The sequence below is a fragment of the Scyliorhinus torazame genome, chromosome 7 (assembly GCF_047496885.1).
Source record: "Scyliorhinus torazame isolate Kashiwa2021f chromosome 7, sScyTor2.1, whole genome shotgun sequence".
Classification (NCBI taxonomy): domain Eukaryota; kingdom Metazoa; phylum Chordata; class Chondrichthyes; order Carcharhiniformes; family Scyliorhinidae; genus Scyliorhinus; species Scyliorhinus torazame.
Genome location: NC_092713.1, coordinates 301,427,621 through 301,449,637, shown reverse-complemented (window position 1 = coordinate 301,449,637; position 22,017 = coordinate 301,427,621). Strand labels below are relative to the sequence as shown.

Below are 22,017 nucleotides of genomic sequence, written 5' to 3'. Positions count from 1 at the left end.
TGGGCCACTCCAGCACCGTGGGCCGCTCCAGCACCGTGGGCCGCTCCAGCACCGTGGGCCGCTCCAGCACCGTGGGCCGCTCCAGCACCGTGGGCCGCTCCAGCGGCGTGGGCCGCTCCAGCACCGTGGGCCGCTCCAGCACCGTGGGCCACTCCAGCACCGTGGGCCGCTCCAGCACCGTGGGCCACTCCAGCACCGTGGGCCACTCCAGCGGTGTGGGCCGCTCCAGCACCGTGGGCCGCTCCAGCACCGTGGGCCACTCCAGCACCGTGGGCCGCTCCAGCACCGTGGGCCGCTCCAGCACCATGGGCCGCTCCAGCGGCGTGGGCCGCTCCAGCACCGTGGGCCACTCCAGCACCGTGGGCCGCTCCAGCGGCGTGGGCCGCTCCAGCGGTGTGGGCCGCTCCAGCACCGTGCTGCCCCCCCAGGACCCGAGAGTCGGGGGCGGGATTCTCCACCCCCACGCCGAAGTGGCCGCGCCGTCGTGAACACCGTCGAGGTTCACGACGGCGCGGAACGGCCCCGGTCCCGACCGATTCAGGCCCTGACAATGGGCCAGTATCGGGGCCGCGTCATCTACCCGCGCGAGGCCTTGTCGCCCGCGTCAAAGCGGCGGCGCATAGATGACGCGGCCGGCGCCGCATAACGGACGTCATCCGCGCATGCGTGGTTGCCGTCTTGTCCAAATCCGCCCCGCAAGAAGATGGGGGACGGATCTTGCGGGGCGGCGGAAGGAAGGAGGTCCACCTTCAGAGAGGACGGCCCGACGATCGGTGGGCACCGATCACGGACTACCCCACATTTAAGGTACCCCCCGGTGCAGGATCCCCCTCGCCCCCCCACAGGCCGCCCCCCCCAGCGTTCACGCACCGCCCACGACTGTCGCGACCAGGTGTGGACGGCGTCGGGGGAAACCTGCCGTTTTGGCCTGGCCGCTCGGCCCATCCGGGCCTCATAATCACATGGGTGCCGGAGAATCGCCATTTTCGGTGTCTCCGGCAATTCTCCGGCCTGCAGCCCGCGAAACTCGACCGGGCCGTTCCCGCCACTTGGGAGAATCGCGGGAGGGCGTCGGACCGGCGTCCCCGGAAATTTGCGTAGGAGTGGAGAATCGCGCCCCGGGTCTCGGAACCAGCACCGGAGTAAAGTACTCCCGTTTTGGCGCCGGCACTCTGGCGCTGGACCAGAGAATCGCGGCCATGATGTTTAAGAAGTCAGTGTGGAAATCTGGGCGCACCTTAATGTTAGAAGCTAGGAAAAAGAGGTTAGCGTCTCCAGTCTGGAGAGTTCCCAGTCTCTGTCCAAAGAGGTATGATGTGTACTTTTGGGGAGCAAGCAATAGATAAAGATGACGGAGATATAAATTGGTGAGATATGTCTTTTGCGTTTCAACCAAAAAAAGCTAAATTAAGAATTTGGAAAGGAATCAAATTATATTCTGAATGCATATCTGAAAGAAATTGGGAAGTAGTTGGTTTTATTCAATATAAGGTTAAAAGTTAGTCTGCAGAATTTAATCAACTCATTAAGAGCGGCTGGCAGCTGGAAAAAAAGGAGAGCTGATGTATGTGTTTACTAAAGAATCTGTGAATTTCCTTTGGTGTTTCCAGTTTTTTTTACTTGTTATATTCTGCAAAACTGAGTTTTAAATCAATTGGCAGCTGTAAACTTGATTTTAATTTTCTTTTAAATTGACAAATTCATCTCAACCAAATGAACTAATTTGGCTCCAGGCCGAGTGTATCTTTGTGGTTTGGTTTTCAATCCAGATAAATCGCAAGTCACAGCCAACAATTCTAGCTGTTTCAAGATTTCCAAGATTGCTCTGTCACAACACAGTGACAATGGGGACATAAAGGCTTTCACTTTTGTGGAATGTTTAACTCATTCAGACTTCACTGTTGCCCTTTGAATTAAAGTGTTTTGTGAAGTGTTGCACTTACCTTCCACACCAATTGCCATGGCTGATGATTGTGGTAAACCACTGTTAGTATATTATATGTACTGTTTGCACATTCTCCCCGTGTTTGTGTGGGTTTCGCCCCCACAACCAAAAATGTGCAGGGTAGGTGGATTGGCCACGCTAACTTGCCCCTTAATTGGAAAAAATGAATTGGGTACTGTAAACCGTATAAAAAAAGACATAGGAATTGGGTTTTGAATATATGAATATGTAATTGAATAAGCTTTGAATATTTGATTTGATTTATTGTCACATGTACCGAAGTGCAGTGAAAAGTATTTTTCTGTGGCCAAGGGAATGTACGCAGTACGTACATAGTAGACTAAGAGAATAATCAACAGAGAACATTGACAAATGGTACAGTCCCTTCGGCGCGGGCTGAAGTGGGCCAACCCCTCCGACCTCCACCTAGCCCCCTAGACAGGTGAGAATTCCTCACCTTGGGGGCCTGTTGATGCCAGAGTCGTTTGAGGCATGATCAATTTGACTGGAGGCGAAGTTGAATCCAAACTGAGGCTTTATTAGTATCAGATGTGTGGCCTCCCACAGCAGCTGGCAAAATGGCTGTCAGCTGGAGGACACGCATATTTATAACCTGCTTCCTGGGCGGACCAAGCATGCAGGGGCCACAGGTGAACCTGTAGTGCAGGTTCTACCGTACAACCTCTAATATCAGAACACAGTGGTTTACCACATCGTTGACACTGGTTTATCTGCCGGCGTGGTGACTTCGTCCCCGGAAGGGAGAATCCCGCTGTATAATAAGCTGATGGCTGGTCAGACAAGCCGAGTTTCAGAGGACAATGGGTCTTGATTGAACCAACGTGGATAAACAGGAGTATCCTGCCTTTCCAATTAACCAGTTGGGGTCTGGCTAGGACCATGGCCAGTGGTGGGCGTATACCTATGACTCAATTCTAGCTTCCCAGTATAAAGAAAGGAACTTCGAACAGATCTTGAGCGATAACCTGGGAGTTCTCCAGGCACAACCATCGTAAGAAGAAAGTACGCTGGGTTTCGAAGCCAGAGAAGACACCCACATCGAGTGATCGAAGCCTGCCAACCTCCTTTACTAATTACGGGTAAAACCCAAAGCTGTGAGCCTGAGTCATATTTTCTTGAGCAATAGAATTGTGAATAAAATTGCGTTAAACTGTGAACCTGTTTTGTCCTTTGTTCATCTCGAAAATAAGGGCACCTGGGTAAAACTTTTGAGTAAGTAAACTGGTCGAACGTATCAGAGGTTTTAAAGGTACAACCCCGTGCACTCCCTCTGTACACAATGTGCACATATTCATTTTGTTTTTAAGATTTTTAATTGATGCCAGTTCTATTAATGTATAAATGAGTAAGCGGTTTCTATTACTCATTGTGGAACATTTAGTGTGTATTAAAAATCTTATTCATGGGGTCACGATCAGTGAACAGTCCTGATTTCAATCTTGCCACCCACTAAGATGCAGGAGGGCGATTCATGCAGCCACTCACTAGCCTGGGTATCCTATCACTGGCTGTGCAAGTAACATAGACCAGGACAAGGGTTTTAGCCTCGAATGCGTCAGGGTTGGAATCAGGTGTGGACGTAAGCGGTCTTGGTGATGCATGGGTATGTGGGCAGAAGCTCATTTCGGGGCCAAATGCAACATTCTGAGGTTGCAAACAGCTTGATTTTAGATGGTTGCCAGGGGAAGGAAAGGAAACCGGTTTAGCTCAGCTGGCTGGATGTCTGATTTGTGATGCAGAGCAAGGCCAGCAGCGCGGGTTCAATCCCCGTACCGGCTGAGGTTAGTCATGAAGGCTCTGCCTTCTCAACCTTCCCTCTCGCCTGAGGTGTGGTGATCCTCAGGTTAAATCACCACCAGTCAGCTCTCCCCCTCAAAGGGCAAAGCAGCCGACGGCCATTCAGGACTATGGCGACTTTACTTACTGTGGGCAGCATGGTAGCACAGTGGGTAGGTAGCTTGTTGCTTCGCAGCTCCAGGGTCGATTCCTGGCTTGGGTCACTGTCTGTGCGGAGTCTGCACGTTCTCCATGTGCCTGCGTGGGTTTCCTCCAGGTGCTCCGGTTTCCCCCCACAAGTCCTGAAAGATGTGCTTGTTAGGTAATTTGGACATTCTGAATCCTCGCTCAGTGTACCCGAACAGGTGCCGGAATGTGGTGACTAGGGGCTTTTCACAGTAACTTCATCACAGTGTTGATGTCAGCCTACTTGTGGCAATAAAGATTTTTTTTTGTTGAATTAAAGCGGTACTCAGGGTGCAGGGGTTTATGGCAGGGGGTCAGGGAGAGAAGGTCTGTGTCACAGTTGTCCACCTGAGAGAGTGGACAGGGTGTGGCAAGTAGCCGATTACTTCACCCGCCTCTCTAATCTAATCTTAAATGTTGACAGTTTGTGCCTCACCCACAAGTCCTGGTATCAGAGCCTGGCGGCTACTCTCTGGGTGAGCCATGTGTCTCCTGCCTCTGTGCTGAAGCATAAAATGATATAGGAAGCAGAGGAGACAGCAGAGAAGAAGGCCAGTCTGCCCATCGTGCTGGTACCGGCTTTTGGGGAGAGCTATGAGATTAGTCCCACTCACTCTTTTCCCCTGAAGCCTTTGCTAGTCAAATATTTATCCAAAGCTCTTTCTGTCTCTGCACCTTTAAGGCAGTGCAATCCAGATCAGAACAGGCTGCGTAAATAATGCGTCTCAGCAGCTTTTTTTTTGTGTCTCACATTTTAATCGAGACCCTCCCCCCCCTCCCCCCCACCGCGCAAAAAAAAATACTGCAAACCTGACCCATTCTTACCAACGAGTGCAATGTCCCAATTAAACATTTTTCAAATCTTTGCTATTTGTATCTCCCCATCTCCAGGCTGGACTCAAAATGTCAACTTCGGGGACAAGAACCGAAAGTTGTTGCCCTCATGTTCGAGGCTGTATTTGTCCCACAAAAGAACTTTGCCGGAGGCAGCCAGTTGCAGAACCAGTTTCGAGTGAGGAAATGTGATGCCCTGTCCCTCACTTGAAGCGTCAGCAGAAAGGAATCATGTTCCTTTAAAGAGGAGGATGGTTGTGACACATCAGCAGCGGAAAAGGGGGAGGAGGGTGGATCCTCAAGGCAGGCAGGTGCCGCCGAGGTGAAGCGCAGAAAGCGATTCTCACACAGCCAGCTGGGCTTTGTTGTGTGAGCTCCTGTTTTTGATGAGAAGCTCAGGAAGGCTCTCAGGGATGGAGGAAGCCATCGTCATGGCACAACACAACTGCTCCAAGGGTGAGTGCAGACCCTGTGGTCAGATCAGCCAGTGTTCCGGGGGGGGGGGGGGGGGACAGGCAAGTTTTGCAAAGTTTGGAAGGTGGAGTGTCGCTTTTGGAAAATTCTACATTCTTGAATTTTGGCCAGATCCCTATTTGGAACTTCCCTGGTTTAATTGTTCGTTTTGCATTGCCAACTGCGTGTAAAGTTGTCCAATTCCAAATTTGTTGGGTTAACGGGCACATGAAGAGGTGTCGATCGCTCGGGGGCCTTGAACAATTGGATCAGAACTTCTTGTCTGAGTTCTGCTTGGTGTGACAGCTGAACCAGGATGTGCGGGTGTGGGGGGGGAGTGAGATCGGGTGGGTTGGAGGGGTAAATAGGTAAACAGTCCAGGGCTGTGAAAAGGCAAAAGTGCTGAAAGTAACATTCTATAGATCATTGAAATTAGCTCTGTCTATGGGGCAAGGAGGCTCAGAGCCCATTCATTGGATGGACTGAACGCCTGCAGAGGGGTCAGGAAAAGTTTTCCACCCTCGGAGTTAGGATTTGTAAGCATTTTATCTTCTAAGTAGGGTGACCAGAACTGGGCAGGTTCCATGTTGCTCTTGGATTAACAAAGTGTGTGCTCCTGGTTTATTGAAATGTCATGCTAACCCCATACATAATACACATGCCCATCCTGTGACCAGTTCTGGGCACCACACTTTAGCAAGGTTTGTTGAGACCGCATGATAATAATCTTTATTAGTGTCACAAGCAGGCTTACATTAACACTGCAATGAAGTTACTGTGAAAAGCCCCTAGTCGCCACACTCTGGCACCTGTTCAGGTACACAGAGGGAGAATTCAGAATGTCCAATTCGCCTAACCTGCACGTCTTTAAACTGAGAGAAGAAACCGGAGCACCCTGAGTAAACCCCCGCAGACACGGGGAGAACGTGCAGACTCCGCACAGGCAGCAACCCAAGCCGGGAATCGAACCTGGGACCCTGGAGCTGTGAGACAACAGTGCTAACCTCTGTGCCACCGTGCCTCCACGGGGCATACACCGGAGATTTACTAAAATGGTATCTGGGATGAAGGACATTGCTTATGTGGAGAGACTGGAGAAGCTCGGGCTGTTCTCGTTTAAAGTGGAGATGGTTGAGTGTTGATTCGACGGCGATGTTCGAGATCTTGAAGGGTTTTGGCGAATAGATAGAAACTGTTTCCAGTCGCAGGAGACTTGGTGACCAGATTTCAGATGACTGTCAAAGCAAGCAGGGCTGGGAGGAGGGAGGGAATCGCTACCAGTGAGTCCTGGAGCATGCTGCCTGAGAGGGTGGTGGAAGTAGATTCAATAATCGATTTCAAAATGGAATTAGATAAACACTTGGAAAACAAATGTTTCCAAGGCTGTGGGGCAAAGGGCCCGTGCTAGCAGGATGGGTGGAATTTTGCGCGTTGCATTATTCATGATTTATTGAGTGAAGATGATTTAGTGCGAGCTGCACATTTAATGCAGACTGCTCCAAGCTTAAAATGGACTGCTACTGGCTTAGTGGAAGTGGTGGCTAGTTATACAGCAGAGTATAACATTACAAAGAGGCTGGAAAGCTTAAACGTGGGTGGTCAGGTACAAAGATAAATCATAAAGACAGTGAAATGTTCAGGCTCTTCATACAAATCTCTGTCAGCGTTTCTTAATTAATACATACTTGCCCAAATGATTGTTAATTTTGTCCCAGATCATCGTTTCTCAAAGCTTTTCCACTATTGAGGTTGGGCTTGTAGTTGCTGTGTTTATCCTTGTACCCTTTTTTGAACAGGCATGTAGTATTTGCAATTCTTCAGACCCCCTGTATCTAAGAGGATTGGTAAACCATGGGGTGTACTTCCACCATTTCCATCCTTAATTCCCTCATCATCTTCCAATTCATCCCACCCAATCTTGGTGACTTATTGGCATTAGGTACAACCAGCCACTCCCGACACCTACCTGATGCTCGATCAATAACTCCAGAAGTGAGATTGGAAGACAATTGAAGGCTTTATTGGACTAGATGTTTCCCCCAGCAGCGCAGGTACAGAATGCAGCTGCTGGGGAGACACAGGCTCTTATACTCCGCCTTACTGGGCGGAACCAGCAGGCAGGCTTCACCAATGATATTGCTGTCTCAGGTACCTCCCACACCAATGGTCTTACAGCATCAACCTGTGTACCGTAATACCCCTAATACCGACTACCACATTCACCCCCTGTTAAAAAAAAGAGTCCGGCGGGGGTGGTGGTCTTGCGTTATACAGTGGTAGAGGTTGAGGTTATGGTGGTACCCGGTATACATTAGTACAGTGTTTTGCCTCGTTACATGTCGCAACTATTTACAGTATTTATTTACATTCAAAATGAAGCAATTAGTCGGTCGGGGGCCCTGGTCGTCCTCTGCGATCGTCGCAGTTTCGGTGGTGATGCCGGTGCCGGCTCGGGCATCCGTGGCTTCGGCTTCTTCGGCAGTTTCATCACCCCTAGATAGGACCAGTGTGATAACCGATCCACCTGGGAAGTGGGCGGCTGTGGGGTGCGCCGGTGGGAGGGAGGGTGGGATTGGTGGTGGGGGTGTGGGTGGGGACCCAGCGAGCGCCAGGTCCCGCAGGGAGACCATATCCTGTCAGCCGTCGGGGTACGCCACGTAGGCGTATTGAGGGTTAGCGTGAAGGAGGTGGACCCTCTCGACCAATGGGTCCGACTTGTGCACCCGCACGTGTTTGCGGAGCAGGATGGGTCCAGGAGCTGCCAGCCAGGTTGGGAGCGAGGTCCCGGAGGAGGACTTCCTAGGGAAGACAAGGAGACGTTCGTGAGGTGTCTGGTTGGTCGTGGTACACAGCAGTGATCGGATGGAGTGGAGAGCATCCTGAGGACCTCCTGCCAGCGGGAGACTGGGAGATTCCTGGACCATAGGGCCAGTAGGACGGTCTTCCAGACCATTCCGTTCTCCCTCTCTACCTGTCCGTTTCCCCGGGGGTTGTAACTGGTCGTCCTGCTCGAGGCAATGCCCTTGCTGAGCAGGAATTGATGCAGTTCGTCGCTCATAAAGGAGGATCCCCTATCACTATGTATGTAGGCGGGGAAACTGAACAGTGTAAAGATACTGTGGAGGGCTTTTATGACGGTGGCTGTGGTCATTTCGGGCAGGGGATGGCAAATGGGAACCGGGAGTACTCGTCAATCACGTTCAGGAAGTACGTGTTGCAGTCGGTGGAGGGGAGGGGCCCTTTGAAGTCCATACTGAGGCGCTCAAGGGGACGGGAAGCCTTTATCAGGTGTGCTTTCTCTGGCCGGTAGAAGGGCGGCTTGCACTCCGCGCAGATTTGGCAGTTCCTGGTGGCGGTCCTGACCTCAATGGAGTAGGGCAGGTTGCGGGTCTTAATGAAATGGAAGAATCGAGTGACCCCCTGGTGGCAGAGGTCCGCGTGGAGGGCCCGGAGTCGGTCCACTTGTGCATTGGCACATGTGCCGCGGGATAGGGAATCAGGAGGCTCGTTTAGCTTCCCGGGACGATACAAGATCTCATAGTTGTAGGTGGAGAGCTCGATTCTCCACCATAAGATCTTATCGTTCTTTATCTTGCCCCGCTGTGCATTATCGAACATGAAAACAACCGACCGTTGGTCAGTGAGGAGAGTGAATCTCCTGCCGGCCAGGTAATGCCTCCAGTGCCACACAGCTTCTACTATGGCCTGGGCCTCCTTTTCAACTGAGGAATGGCGGATTTATGAAGTGCGGAGGGTGCGTGAGAAGAAGGCCACGGGTCTGCCCGCTTGGTTGAGGGTGGCTGCCAGACCTACGTCGGACGCGTCGCTCTCGACTTGGAAGGGAAGGGATTCATCGATTGGGTGCATCATGGCCTTTGCAATGTCCGCTTTGATGCGGCTGAAGGCCTGGCGGGCCTCTGCCGACAGGGGAAAAACCGTGGATTGAATTAGTGGGCGGGCCTTGTCCGCATAGTTGGGGACCCACTGGGCATAATATGAAAAAAATCCCAGGCAGCGTTTCAGGGCCTTGGAGCAGTGGGGGAGGGGAACTCCATGATGGGGCGCATGCGTTCTTGATCTGGGTCTATAACTCCATCATGCACTATGTAGCCTAGGATGGCTAGACGGTCGGTGCTGAACACGCACTTGTCCTTGTTGTAGGTTAGATTAAGGATTTTTGCGGTATGGAGGAATTTTCGGAGGTTGGTGTCATGGTCCTGCTGGTCGTGGCCGCAGATGGTGACGTTATCGAGGTACGGAAACGTGGCCCGCAAACCTTACCGGTCAACCATTTGGTCCATCTCCTTTTGGAAGACCGAGACTCCATTTGTGACACCGAAGGGAACCCTTAGGAAGTGGTAGAGCCGCTCATCTGCTTCGAATGCAGTGTATTTGCGGTCGCTAGGGCGGATGGGGAGCTGGTGGTAGGTGGATTTTAGATCCAACCTGGACAAGACCTTGTATTGTGCAATCTGATTGATCAGATCAGATATGCGGGAGAGGGTATGCGTCGAGCTGTAGATACCTGTTGATGGTCTGACTATAATCGATGACCATCCTATGCTTCTCCCCGGTCTTTACAACCACTACTTGAGCTCTCCAGGGACTGTTGCTAGCCTCAATAATACCTTCCTTCAGTAACTGCTGGACCTCCGACCTAATGAAGGTCCGGTCCTGGGCACTGTACCGTCTGCTCCTGGTGGCGACGGATTTGCAATCCGGGGTGAGGTTCGCAAAAAGGGAAGGCGGATCAACCTTGAGGGTCGCGAGGCTGTAGACAGTGAGGGGGGTATAGGGCCGCTGAATTTAAAAGTTAAACTCTGGAGGTTACATTGGAAATCTAACCCTAGGAGCGTGGCAGCGCAGAGGTTTTCCTCGGGCGGTGTGTGGTCATCCGAACCGGGGTCCTGAGACTCCAGCCAAGATGGCAGTGCCCACTGGTCGCACATGGCTGGTGGTGTGCAAGATGGCAGCGCCCATCCATCGCACGTGGTCCCCGGGGACAAGATGGTGGCACCCGGGGCCCGCACATGGCTCTGGAACAGGAAGATGGCGGCGCCCACTGGCCGCACGTGGCTCGTGGAGAGGGTTGGGGTGGTGGTCCCGGTTCGCCCCCGGAGACCGCGGCGACCGCCCGGGCCTGGCATACCGCCACAAAATGGCCCTTTTTGCCGCACCCTTTGCAGGTGGAGAAGCGGGCCGGACAGCGCTGCCGGGGGTGCTTGGCTTGCCCTCAAAAATAGCAGCGGGGCCCCCTGGGGTTGCCTGGTAGTCGCACACCACAAGCTTGTGGGGGGATGGGGGATGCATCGGAATCGGCCGCGGGGGGGTTCCACGCTGCCCAAGGGGCCGACGCGCGGTTGGGTACGTAAGTGCGGGCATTTCGGGAGGCCACATCCAGGGAGCTAGCAAGGGCCCGTGCTTCCTTGAGGCCTAGTATCTCTTTTTCTAGCAGCCGCTGGCGGATTTGGGAGGACAGCATACCTGCAACAAATGCGTCCCGGATTAAAAGCTCTGTGTGGTCGCTGGCTGAAACTTGCGGGCAGTCACAGTTCCTACCTAACACCAGGAGCGCATGGTAGAATTCCTCCAGCGATTCCCCGGGGATTTGTCGCCTCGTCGCTAGCAGATGTCTGCCATAGACCTGGTTTACTGGGCGAATATAGTGTCCTTTCAGCAGGGTCATTGCGGCCTCAAAATCGTCCGCATCCTCGATGAGGGTGTAGATCTCTGGGCTCACCCTCGAGTGGAGAACTTGCAGTTTCTAGTCCTCCGTAGGTTCAGTCGTGGCCGAACTGAGGTACCCTTTGAAGCATGCCAGCCAGCGTTTGAAGGTTGCCGCTGAGTTTGGCACGTGGGGGCTGAGTTGCAGATACTCTGGCTTGATTCGGAGCTCCATTCTTTAAAATCTAGTCCAATAAATTGATGCTCGATCAATGACTCCAGAGCGAGATTAGATGACAATTGAAGGCTTTATTGTACTAGATGTTCCCCCCAGCAGCGCAGGTACAGAATGCAGCTGCTGGGGAGACACAGGCTCTTATACTCCGCCTTACTGGGCGGAACCAGCAGGCAGGCTTCACCAATGATATTGCTGTCTCAGGTACCTCCCACACCAATGGTCTTACAGCAGCGACCTGGGTACCCTAATACCCCTAATACCGACTACCACACTACCCTTTATCAATTTTCAGCCCACCCAGCACCTGAATTGTCTCCCCCTTCACTGTGACATTGGCAGCATCTTCATCCTTGATTTGCTCCTGGTTTAACGGATTTGAGCAATAAATTGTCAGAAGGAAAGGCTTGCATTCTTAAAATGCGGGTTTCCATGACCTCCGGATATCTCAAAGCACTTGACAGCCAGCGAGATACTGTTTGAAGTTCAGCCACCACTGAGTGAGATGTAGCAGCCAATCTGCACACTGCATTGTGATATATGGTGAAAAGCTGGAAATGGTGTAGATCCAATGAAATTTGGGGCGGAGGAGGGGGTGAGGGTGTACAGGTTAACAGCTTGGATTGGATTGGATTGGATTTGTTTATTGTCACGTGTACCGAGGTACAGTGAAAAGTATTTTTCTGCGAGCAGCTCAACAGATTAAATACATGGGAAGAAAAGGGAATAAAAGAAAATACATAATAGGGCAACACAACATATACAATGTAACTACATAAGCACTGGCATCGGATGAAGCATACAGGGTGTAGAGTTAATAAGGTGAGTCCATAAGAGGGTCATTTAGGAGTCTGGTAACAGTGGGGAAGAAGCTGTTTTTGAGTCTGTTCGCGCGTGTTCTCAGACTTCTGTATCTCCTGCCCGATGGAAGAAGTTGGAAGAGTGAGTAAGCCGGGTGGGAGGGGTCTGTGATTATACTGCCCGCTTTCCCCAGGCAGCGGGAGGTGTAGATGGAGTCAATGGATGGGAGGCAGGTTCGTGTGATGGACTGGGCGGTGTTCACGACTCTCTGAAGTTTCTTGCGGTCCTGGGCCGAGCAGTTGCCATACCAGGCTGTGATGCAGCCAGATAGGTTGCTTTTTATGGTGCATCTGTAAAAGTTGGTATGGGTTAATGTGGACATGCCAAATTTCCTTAGTTTCCTGAGGAAGTATAGGCGCTGTTGTGCTTTCTTGGTGGCAGCGTCAACGTGGGTGGACCAGGACAGATTTTTGGAGATGTGCACCCCTAGGAATTTGAAACTGCTAACCATCTCCACCTCAGCCCCGTTGATGCTGACAGGGGTGTGTACAGTACTTTGCTTCCTGAAGTCAATGACCAGCTCTTTAGTTTTGCTGGCATGGAGGGAGAGATTGTTGTCGCTGCACCACTCCACTAGGTTCTCTATCTCCCTCCTGTATTCTGACCCGTCATTATTCGAGATCCGGCCCACTATGGTCTATCGTCAGCAAACTTGTAGATGGAGTTGGAACCAAGCTTTGCCACGCAGTCGTGTGTGTACAGGGAGTAGAGTCGGGGGCTAAGTACGCAGCCTTGCGGGGCCCCGGTATCGAGAACTATTGTGGAGGAGGTGATTGTGGTCTGTTGATCAGAAAATCGAGGATCCAGGTGCAGAGTGGAGAGCCAAGTCCTAGATTTTGGAGCTTTGATAGGAGCTTGGCTGGGATTATGGTGTTGAAGGCAGAGCTGTAGTCAATAAATAGGAGTCTAATGTAGGAGTCCTTGTTGTCGCGATGAGTGTAGGGCCAGGGAAATGGCGTCTGCTGTGGACCGGATGTGACGGTATGCGAATTGCAGTGGATCAAGGAGTTCTGGGAGTATGGAGGTGATGCGCTTCATAGAATCATTGAATTTACAGTGCAGAAGGAGGCCATTCGGCCCATCGAGTCTGCACCAGCTCTTACAAAGAGCACCCTACTGAAGCCCACGTATCTACCCTATCCCCGTAACCCAGTAACCCCCACTTACATTTTTTTTGGACACTAAGGGCAATTTAGCATGGTCAATCCACCTAACCCGCACATCTTTGGACTGTGGGAGGAAACCGGAGCACCCGGAGGAAACCCACGCACTCACGGGGAGAACGTGCAGAGTCCGCACAGACAGTGACCCAAGCCGGGAATTGAACCTGGGACCTGGAGCTGTGAAGCAACTGTGCTAACCACTATGCTACTGTGCTGCCCACTTGATCAACCTCTCGAAGCACTTCATTACAACTGAAGTCAGGGCCACCGGTCGGTAGTCATTGAGGCACGTTGCCTGGTTCTTCTTTGGTACCGGTATGATGGTGGTCTTCTTGAAGCAGGTGGGGACCTCGGACTGGAGTAAGGACAGGTTAAAGATGTCCGCAAACACTTTTACCAGCTGGTCCGTGCAGGCTCTGAGTGCACGACCAGGGGTCCCGTCCGGGCCCGTCGCCTTCCGAGGGTTCACTTTTAGGAAGGCCGATCTGACTTTGGAAGCTGTGATGGTGGGTATGGGTGAGCTATGGGCTGCTGGGGCACTCGACAGAGGATTGTTGGTTACCTGCACGAACCGAGCATAGAATGCATTGAGTTCATCGGGGAGGGGTGCGCTGCTGCCGGAGATACTGCTCGGCTTCGCATTGTAGCCCGTTATGTTATTTAGCCCTTGCCACAACCGCCGAGAGTCTGTCTGTGACTCTAGCTTGGTTTGATATTCTCACTTGGCATCTCGGGTGGCTTTGCGGAGGTCGTACCTGGATTTCTTGTAAATCTCCGGCCCCATTTAAAAGTCACGAACAGCCAGAGAAAATAATCAGACTGGTCAATGGAAAGCTGGCCATTGCACCTAGAGGCTAGTATACAAGGGGATAGAAGTCTCAATAGTGTAAATTCGCCTAAATGTTGAGGGAAACTGCATCAGCAGAAACCAAAAGAATTGAGTTGGAGAAGGGTGGGTGCATAGGGGGGGCCGGCGGTGGGGGGGGGGGGGGGGGGGGGGGCGGTGCGGGGGGTGTTGGTAATCCTTAAAAATAAGGAAGAAGTGTGAATGAAGCCCTCTTGGATTCTGCTTTCTCAACCACACTCTGCTCTCTCTACAGGATCTTATGTGACATTGGTGTGCCCTTCGACTTCCTGTGAGGCGTTGTGTCAGATTATCCATGTGAAGGATCTAGCCGGCTCCTCCCTGAATGAATCGCTGGCACAGGATCCAACGGGGCAATCTCTTGATTTCTACATTGGTCTGGCCCTGGCCATTTTCTCCAGCTGCCTCATCGGTATCAGTGTCATTCTCAAGAAGAAAGGGCTGCTGCGTTTGGCCCAAATAGGTGGCACCAGAGCAGGTAAGGGGTTTGTTGTAGTTCTCACTCCGCCCCTCTTTAGATCCCGGGACTGATGGAGGAAGCCCCTCTCACTTTCGTTAATTGGGCCATTCCCCCATCAATCGGCCCACGTGGGCTTTGTGTTCTTGCCTTGCCGAAACCATAAAAGAGAGAACTTGCATTTGTACAACATCAATCACCATGTCATTGAGTCCCAAAGTGTTTCAGTAAAATTATGTAGACTTTATGAAGTGCTTTTCTAAAGCAGGAAATGCAGCAGTCCATTGATAAATTACCATAACTGAGTCATTTTATTTGAGGAATAAATATTGATCCTAAACACCAGGGAGAACCCCCCTTCAACACAGTGGCATCTTTCGCATCCATTTGACAAATTGAGGCAATCTGCCCGAAAGTATCATCCAAAAGGTGACCCCCTTGGACAGTGCAACACTCTGGAGTGTCAGAGTAGATTATTGGCTCAAGTGCCGTATAGGAGGCTGTTAAACAGAGCCCATGGTGTTAAAGGTGGATAGAGGATTGGCTGACTGGTAGAAGGCAGAGAGTGGGGGTAAGATGGCAGCCGATGACTAGTGGTGGGCCTCAGGGGTCGTTGTTGGGACCACAACTTTTCACAAGATACATGAACGATCTGAAAAAAGGAACTGAGGGCATTGTTTGCAGATGATATAAAGATCTGTAGTGGGACAGGTCGTATTGATGAAGCAGGGGGGCTGCAGAAGGACTTGGATAGGCTAGGAGAGTGGGGAAAGAAGTGGCAAATGGAATACAACGGGGAAAAGTGTGAGGTTATGCACTTTGGTAGGAAGAATAGAGGCATAGACTATTTTCTAAATGGGGAAATGCTTCGGAAAGCAGAAGCACAAAGGGACTTGGGAGTCTGAGTTCAAAATTCTCTTAAGGTTAATGTGCAGGTTCAGTCGACAGTTAGGAAAACAATTGCAATGTTATCATTCATGTCAAGAGGGCTAGAATACAAGACCAGGGATGTACTTCTGAGGCTCTATAAGGCTCTGGTCAGACCCCAGTATTGTGAGCTGTTTTGGGCCCCATATCTAAAGAAGGATGTGCTGGCCTTGGAAAGGGTCCAGAGGAGGTTCACAAGAATGATCCCTGGAATGAAGAGCTTGTCATCTGAGGAGCGCTTGAGGACTCTGGGTCTGTATTCGTTGGAGTTTAGAAGGATGAGGGGGGATCTTATTGAAACTTACAGGATACTGAGAGGCCTAGATAGAGTGGACGTGGAGAGGATGTTTCCACTTGTAGAAAAAACTAGAACCTGAGGCCACAGCTTTAGACTGAAGGGACAATCCTTTAAAACAGAGATGAGGAGGAATTTCTTCAGCCAGAGGGTGGTGAATCTGTGGAACGTTTTACCGCAGAAGGCTGTGGAGGCCAAATCACTGAGTGTTTTTAAGACAGAGTTGGATAGGTTTCTTAATTGATAAGGAGATAAAAGGTTATGGGGAGAAGGCAGGTGAATTGGGGATATGAAAATGTCCGCCATGATTGAATAGCGGAGCAGACTCGATGGGCCGAATGGCCTGATTCTACTCCTATGTCTTATGTCCTCAAGAGTGACCCTGAGGAATAATGCTGCTCACTGAGGGATGGGGGTAGGTCTGTGATCACCTCCACCCGGCAATATTTACACTTGCTCCTTTGCTCTGGGAGGTTCCACTATGTGACCTTCTGTCCCCACACACTCGCTATTGGTTGCCTCCCCTCAGCCAAATGGAAAGTGAACTGACTCCGCTTTACTTAACTCGGGGCGGGACGGTGGTGCAGTGGGTTAGCACTGCTGCCTCTCGGTGCCGAGGACCCGGGTTCGATCCCGGCCCCAAATCACTGTGGAGTTTGAACGTTCTCCCTGTGTCTCCGTGGGTCTCACCCCCACAACCCAAAGATGTGCAGGGTAGGTGAATTGGCCACACTAAACTGCCCCTTAATTGGAAAATAAAGAATTGGGTAATCTAAATTTATTGAAACAAATACTCAACTCAGTGATTCCTCACTGACTGCCAGTCACTGTCATTGGTTTCCCCTCTCAAATGGACGTCTCTGATACCAGTCTTCAGCCAATTTGAATCACACCACATGATATCATGAATGGCTGAAGGCACCGGACATAGCAAAGGCTGTGCGCCCAGGGTACACTGCTCCAGAACTAGCTGCAATCCCAGCCACGCTGTTCCAGTACAGCTACAACACGGGTATCATTCTGACATAGTGGAAAATTGCAGGACAGATCCATTCCTACCAATTGCCACACCATCAGTCTACTTTCCATCATCAGCAAAGTTGAAGGTGGCATCGGCGATGCTATCAAGCATCTACATTCACTGGGAACCTGCTCAGCAATGCTGATGTTGGATTCTGCCAGGACCACCTGGACCTCATTGCAGCCTTGGTTCAAAATTGGACAAAAGAGCTGAACTGCAGAAGTGAAGTGAGTGTGATTGCCCCTGACATCAATGCAGCATTTGACCCAAATACGACATGAAGGAGCCCAGCGAAATTGAAGTTAATAGGAATTGGAGAGTAGTCGCCATTAACAAAAAAAGGAATGGGTGTGGTTGTTGGAGGCCAATCATCTTACCCCCTTGGGGCATCACTGCAGGAGTTGGTCCAGCCATCTTCAGCTGCTTCAGAACTGATCGCTCCAACGTGAGGCCAGAAGTGGGGATGTTCGCTGATGACTGCAGACTGTTCAGTTCCATTTGAACCTCCTCAGTTAATAAAGTAGTCCGTGCCTGCGTGCAGGCAGCAAGGTCCGGATAACACTCAGCCTTGGCCTGAGACGTAACAATTAGCATGCACGCCACACAAGTGCCAGACAATGCCCATTGTTACGAATTCAATCAATTGTGTCCCTGGGTGTTAAATTAACGGTCTATGGAAATTGTAACATGTAAGGTACAGGATGTTCCAATACTGGTTATAATGGTTCCTGCTGAGTAACAAGGGTGGGACTCTCCTGAGTGTTTTGATAGGTCCCCAGATCAGTTCAAGGGTCAGCGAACAACAATTGGTGGTCTGTCTGTGGGAGAGTGAGGAGCAGAAGGAAGAAACACCAGAGGGACAATGTTAAAGCTTCCGAGTGGGAGTAACATTTGGAGAGGATTCCTAGGAGAGATCTTCGAATGTGAAGGTGGGAATCCTGTTTCACCAGATTGTTGGACATGATGTTTACTGACATCTGGGCGGGCTTTTGAGAAATCCATGGACTCTGTCTTGGTTGCATCTGTCATTTACTCTGTAGTGTGGTGTGTCTGACCACAGTTCACCTGTTAATTCACATGTACCCCATACTTATCCTGAATGTTAGAGTAGGAAATACCTATTGTATATTGTTTTATCTTTCTGAACTTGTATAATAAATTTTGTTTTCAGTTTGTTCAAAACATGTGGAATCTTGAGGCTTTACTCCAAAAGCAGGTGGCTTGAATCAGAACTTTTATCTACTTTAAACTAAACGTTATTGGTCCCTAATCGGATCGTTCCCCCCATGGCCTGGTGTGTGGCCAAGGATTGTAACACCGTCACCGACAAGAGAGAATCTAACCCCCCCCCCCCCCTCCCCCCGGATAGCCAATGGCATTGCCATTGCCAAATACCCCACCATCAACATCCTGGGGTTACCATTGAACAGAAACCTAACTGGATCAGTCACATAAATACTGCGGCTATAGTAGCAGGCCAGAGGCTGGCATTTCTATGGTGAGCCAGCTCATGGCTCCCCACAGTGTTTCCGCTATTTGCAATGCACAAGTCAGGAATGCTATGGAATACTCTACATGTCTGGATGGGTGAGGCTCCAACACTCAGGGAGTTACAAACCATCCAGGACGAAGCGGCCTTGCCTAATTGGCATCCTATCCTTCACCTTAACAATTCACTTCCCCACCACTGGCTGCAGTGTGTATCATCTAAAAGGTGCACTGCAGCAATCTGTCCACGTTTCTTCAACAGTACCTCCCAAACGCCCATCCTCTATCACCTGGAAGGCCAAGGCAGCAGAAACATCGGAAAAGCAACACCCCAGCATTAAGTTGCCCGCTCACGTCGCACACCATCTTGACTTGGATCTGTGTCGCCATTCTTTCAATGTCGCTAGATGCAAGATTTGGAATTCCCTTCCTAATGCCACACGGACTGCAGGGGTCCAAGAAGTTGGCTCACCACCACGCTCCCGAGGGCAATTAGGAATGACGGCCTAGTCAATGTTACCCAAATTCAATGAATGAATTTTTTTCCAAGTCCTTCCTCCATATCTCTTTTTTTTTTAAATAAATGAAAGCGTGTACAAAAAACTGACAAAAACACCCCAGAGTTTTTTTTTCTGAGATGTGTCCTGGAGACTAATCTGTAATTCCAGAGTTATCATGAAATGGTACATCACAGAACTCGCCCATTTTTGGAAAATTCTTGGTAGTTTTTTTCCTGAAAAAGAAAGAACTATAGCACCTTTCGCTACCTCCGAATATTCCAAAGCAGTGTAGCCAATATTGTAATGCAGGGAAACTCTGAGACCAATGTGTGCACAACAAGCTCCCGCAATCAGCAATGACCAGATTAGCTGTTTTTATTGATGTTGATCCCGGGATAAATATTAGCAGAATCCAGGCTTTTCTTGGTGAAGATAAGGCTCTCTCTAGATTGCATTTTTCTCAGATACAGGAACTGCAGTTGTGTAAACATTGTGCCTTAGTTTTGTGTTTGTCCTTGTTGTCTGTTCTAGGGGACGGTGGCCATGGTTACCTGAAGGATTGGATGTGGTGGGCTGGCCTTCTAACAAGTAAGTAACAAACCTGCAGAACGGGTGAAGGCTGTATCAGTGTTTGCTGAAATAAGAGACAGTCATATTGTTGGAGAACGTGCCCCAGTGTGTAATTAGGAGCTGTTCAGCTTATTATTCCACTAACTCTTAGGTATTATTGCTCGAATGTAAACATGTACAAACACTTCATGTTATATTTTCACGCAGAAGAGGAGATGCGATGGAATGGCCCAAATCGTCAGGTCTCTAGATCGTCAGATACGTGCCCCAAGACATTCATTGGGACCCTGTGGAAGCCCTGACACCCTGCCCTCTGTGGAAATTACCTGGGAAGTTTCAACTTCCGCGAGGCAATCCCCCTGTTCCCAGGACCCCTTCCATGAGTGTCTCTGACTCAGTTGGAGTCAATGACCTTGGACAGTTACCCAGGAAATGTTTGTACAGAAGAAAATCCTCGCCTAACTCCTCTGTAACTTCAGAATAGAACTCCAACCATGCACATTGACCTCCCCCACCCCTCCCCCACCATCACCCAACTACCCCTGGGTCCCCAACTAAGCACCCAACCAAATTCCCTGACGACCCGACTATCCCCTAATCAGACTGTAACCACCACCACGTGACCTGAGCTGACCCACTGCCAACCTGGCTACCCTACCCGACCCGGCAACCAACCCATGCCACCTCACCCACCCAGCCCCCTTAACCAACTCACCCAATAGGCTGCCTTGCCCATTCACTGATTCATCCATTCAGTGACATTCGTATTGGACCTTTAAACTTAACATTTGGCAGCCATAAAAAGGCACCGTATCCTGTCATCCCCCCCCCCCCCCCCCCCCCCCCCCCCCCCCCCCCCCCCGCGCAAAAGCACTGCGAAGGAGCTCTTAAAGGGACACTGTGCTCTGTATTTCTGGTAAAGCCGTAATCAGAAGGTCTGGCAAGAAATGCGCGGCAGCGTCGCGGTAAAATGTTCCAGCGGAGCGGCAATCCAATGACTGCCTCGCCTTGCAAGAAATCATGTTGTGAATTGTTAAAATCTGAAATTGGCTGCCTGAAAGGGTGGTGAAAGCAGATTCAAGAGCAACTTTAAAAATAGAATTGGAAAAAGACTGGAAGCCAAAAACATTTAAGGGTTGTGTGGAAACAGTAGATGAATGGGGGTAATTGGAAAGCTTTTCCAAAGAGCTAGCACAGGTACAATTAGCCAAATGGTCTCCCGTGCTACATGATTATCTGAGGATTTCCGTGAAAGATTTTTCATTGAATCCACTTCAGCTCCTGTGATCTATTCACCTGAGATCGCACAGTTGTTCAGCAAACCCACTGGTCACAATGCGAAGACTCGCTTCTGCGATATCCTCTCATTCCATGGCCAGTACAGATATGTTTTCTGTCGTCTTCCTTCAAACTTGCGAACACTTCAGCAGCCTATGTAGATGTCCTGCTCTCTCTCCAGTCCCACTTTGTGTGGCTGCACGCCACCCTTCCATTTTTTTTTGTTGCTTTCTCCTAATATTATCCTTCACTTCTCTTGCCAAATTCAACTCAAGACTTCTCTTGCTCGCTTTGCCACTTTTACACCCTGGCATTCCTCCTCATGTTAATTCTGTAGCATTTTCCTGCATGGCTTGAATCCAGCAGGGGCACTACGGGACAAATGTCCTCCTCCTGTGCAATGTCGTTGTTTTTATTCTTTTGAGTTTTTGGGAAAAAACTGTTTATTCCTACTCTTTGATTTTCTCTGCCAACCAGTTTTCCATTGAGTTCAACCAGGCTTTGCTTTGCCTGGGTGCAGAGTGACCTGTTGCATTCGGAATTGGCTCCAAAAAGGACTGAATGGTTCCTCCACCCACCTGACCATGCTCACAGCTGCCAGGATCACTCTGACAAAGCTTCCCAGGCGTGCAAAGTTGGCCTAATGCAGAATTAATTTGGTGATTTTTTTTTTGTTTGGCTTTTTTCAAACCTCACCAAGCTTCTTAACCTCCTACTCAAAATCTGAAAGCCATGCCCACCTTTGAGGTGCATAGGAACATAGAAAACCAGAGCAGTAGGAGGCCATTCGACCCTTTGCATCTGCTCCGCCACTGAATATGATCGTGGCTGATCATTCAACTCAATAGCCTGTTCCTGCTTTCCCCTCATATCCTTTTGATCGCTTTAGCTCCAAGAGATGTATGTCACTCCTTCTTGAAAACGTGCAATGATTTGGCCCCAACTGCTTCCAGTGGTAGTAAATTCCACAGACTCACCACCTCTCTGGGTGAAGAGATTTCTCCTCCTCTCTAAATGGTTACCCCGTATCCTCAAATTGTGAACCCCTGGTTCTGGACTCCCCCGCCATCAGGAACATCCTTCCTGCATCTACCCTGTCTAGTCCTGTTGGAATTTTACAGATTTCTAGGAGATCCCCCCTCATTCTTCTGGACTCCACTGAATATAATCCGGACTGATTCAATCTCTCTTCATACATCAGTCCTGCCATCTCAGGAATCAGCCTGGTAAAACTTCGCTGCACTCCTATGGCAAGAACACCCGTCCTCAGATAAGGAGAGCAAAACTGCGCACACTATTCCAGGTGTGGTCTCACCAAGGCCCTGTATAATTGCAGCAAGACATCCCTGCTCCTGTACTTGAATCCCCGCGCTATGAAGGCCTTCTTTATTTGTCTTCTTTACCACCTGCTGCACCTGCATTTTTACTTTCAGCGACTAGTATACAAGGACACCCAGGTCTCTTTGCGCAATCCCCTC

General features: G+C 50.3%; 1 protein-coding gene across 1 annotated transcript in view; it reads left to right on the top strand.

The window, feature by feature from the left end:
- The first annotated feature begins 5,013 nt into the window (after positions 1-5,013).
- LOC140427129 (magnesium transporter NIPA2-like) overlaps positions 5,014-22,017 on the top strand; it is a 38,937-nt gene continuing 21,933 nt past the window's right edge. The window contains exons 1-3 of the mRNA XM_072512668.1: positions 5,014-5,218; positions 14,239-14,481; positions 19,223-19,279. Coding sequence (XP_072368769.1) covers positions 5,149-5,218; positions 14,239-14,481; positions 19,223-19,279 — 370 coding nt within the window. The 5' untranslated portion in view covers positions 5,014-5,148. The remainder of the gene's footprint in view (positions 5,219-14,238; positions 14,482-19,222; positions 19,280-22,017) is intronic.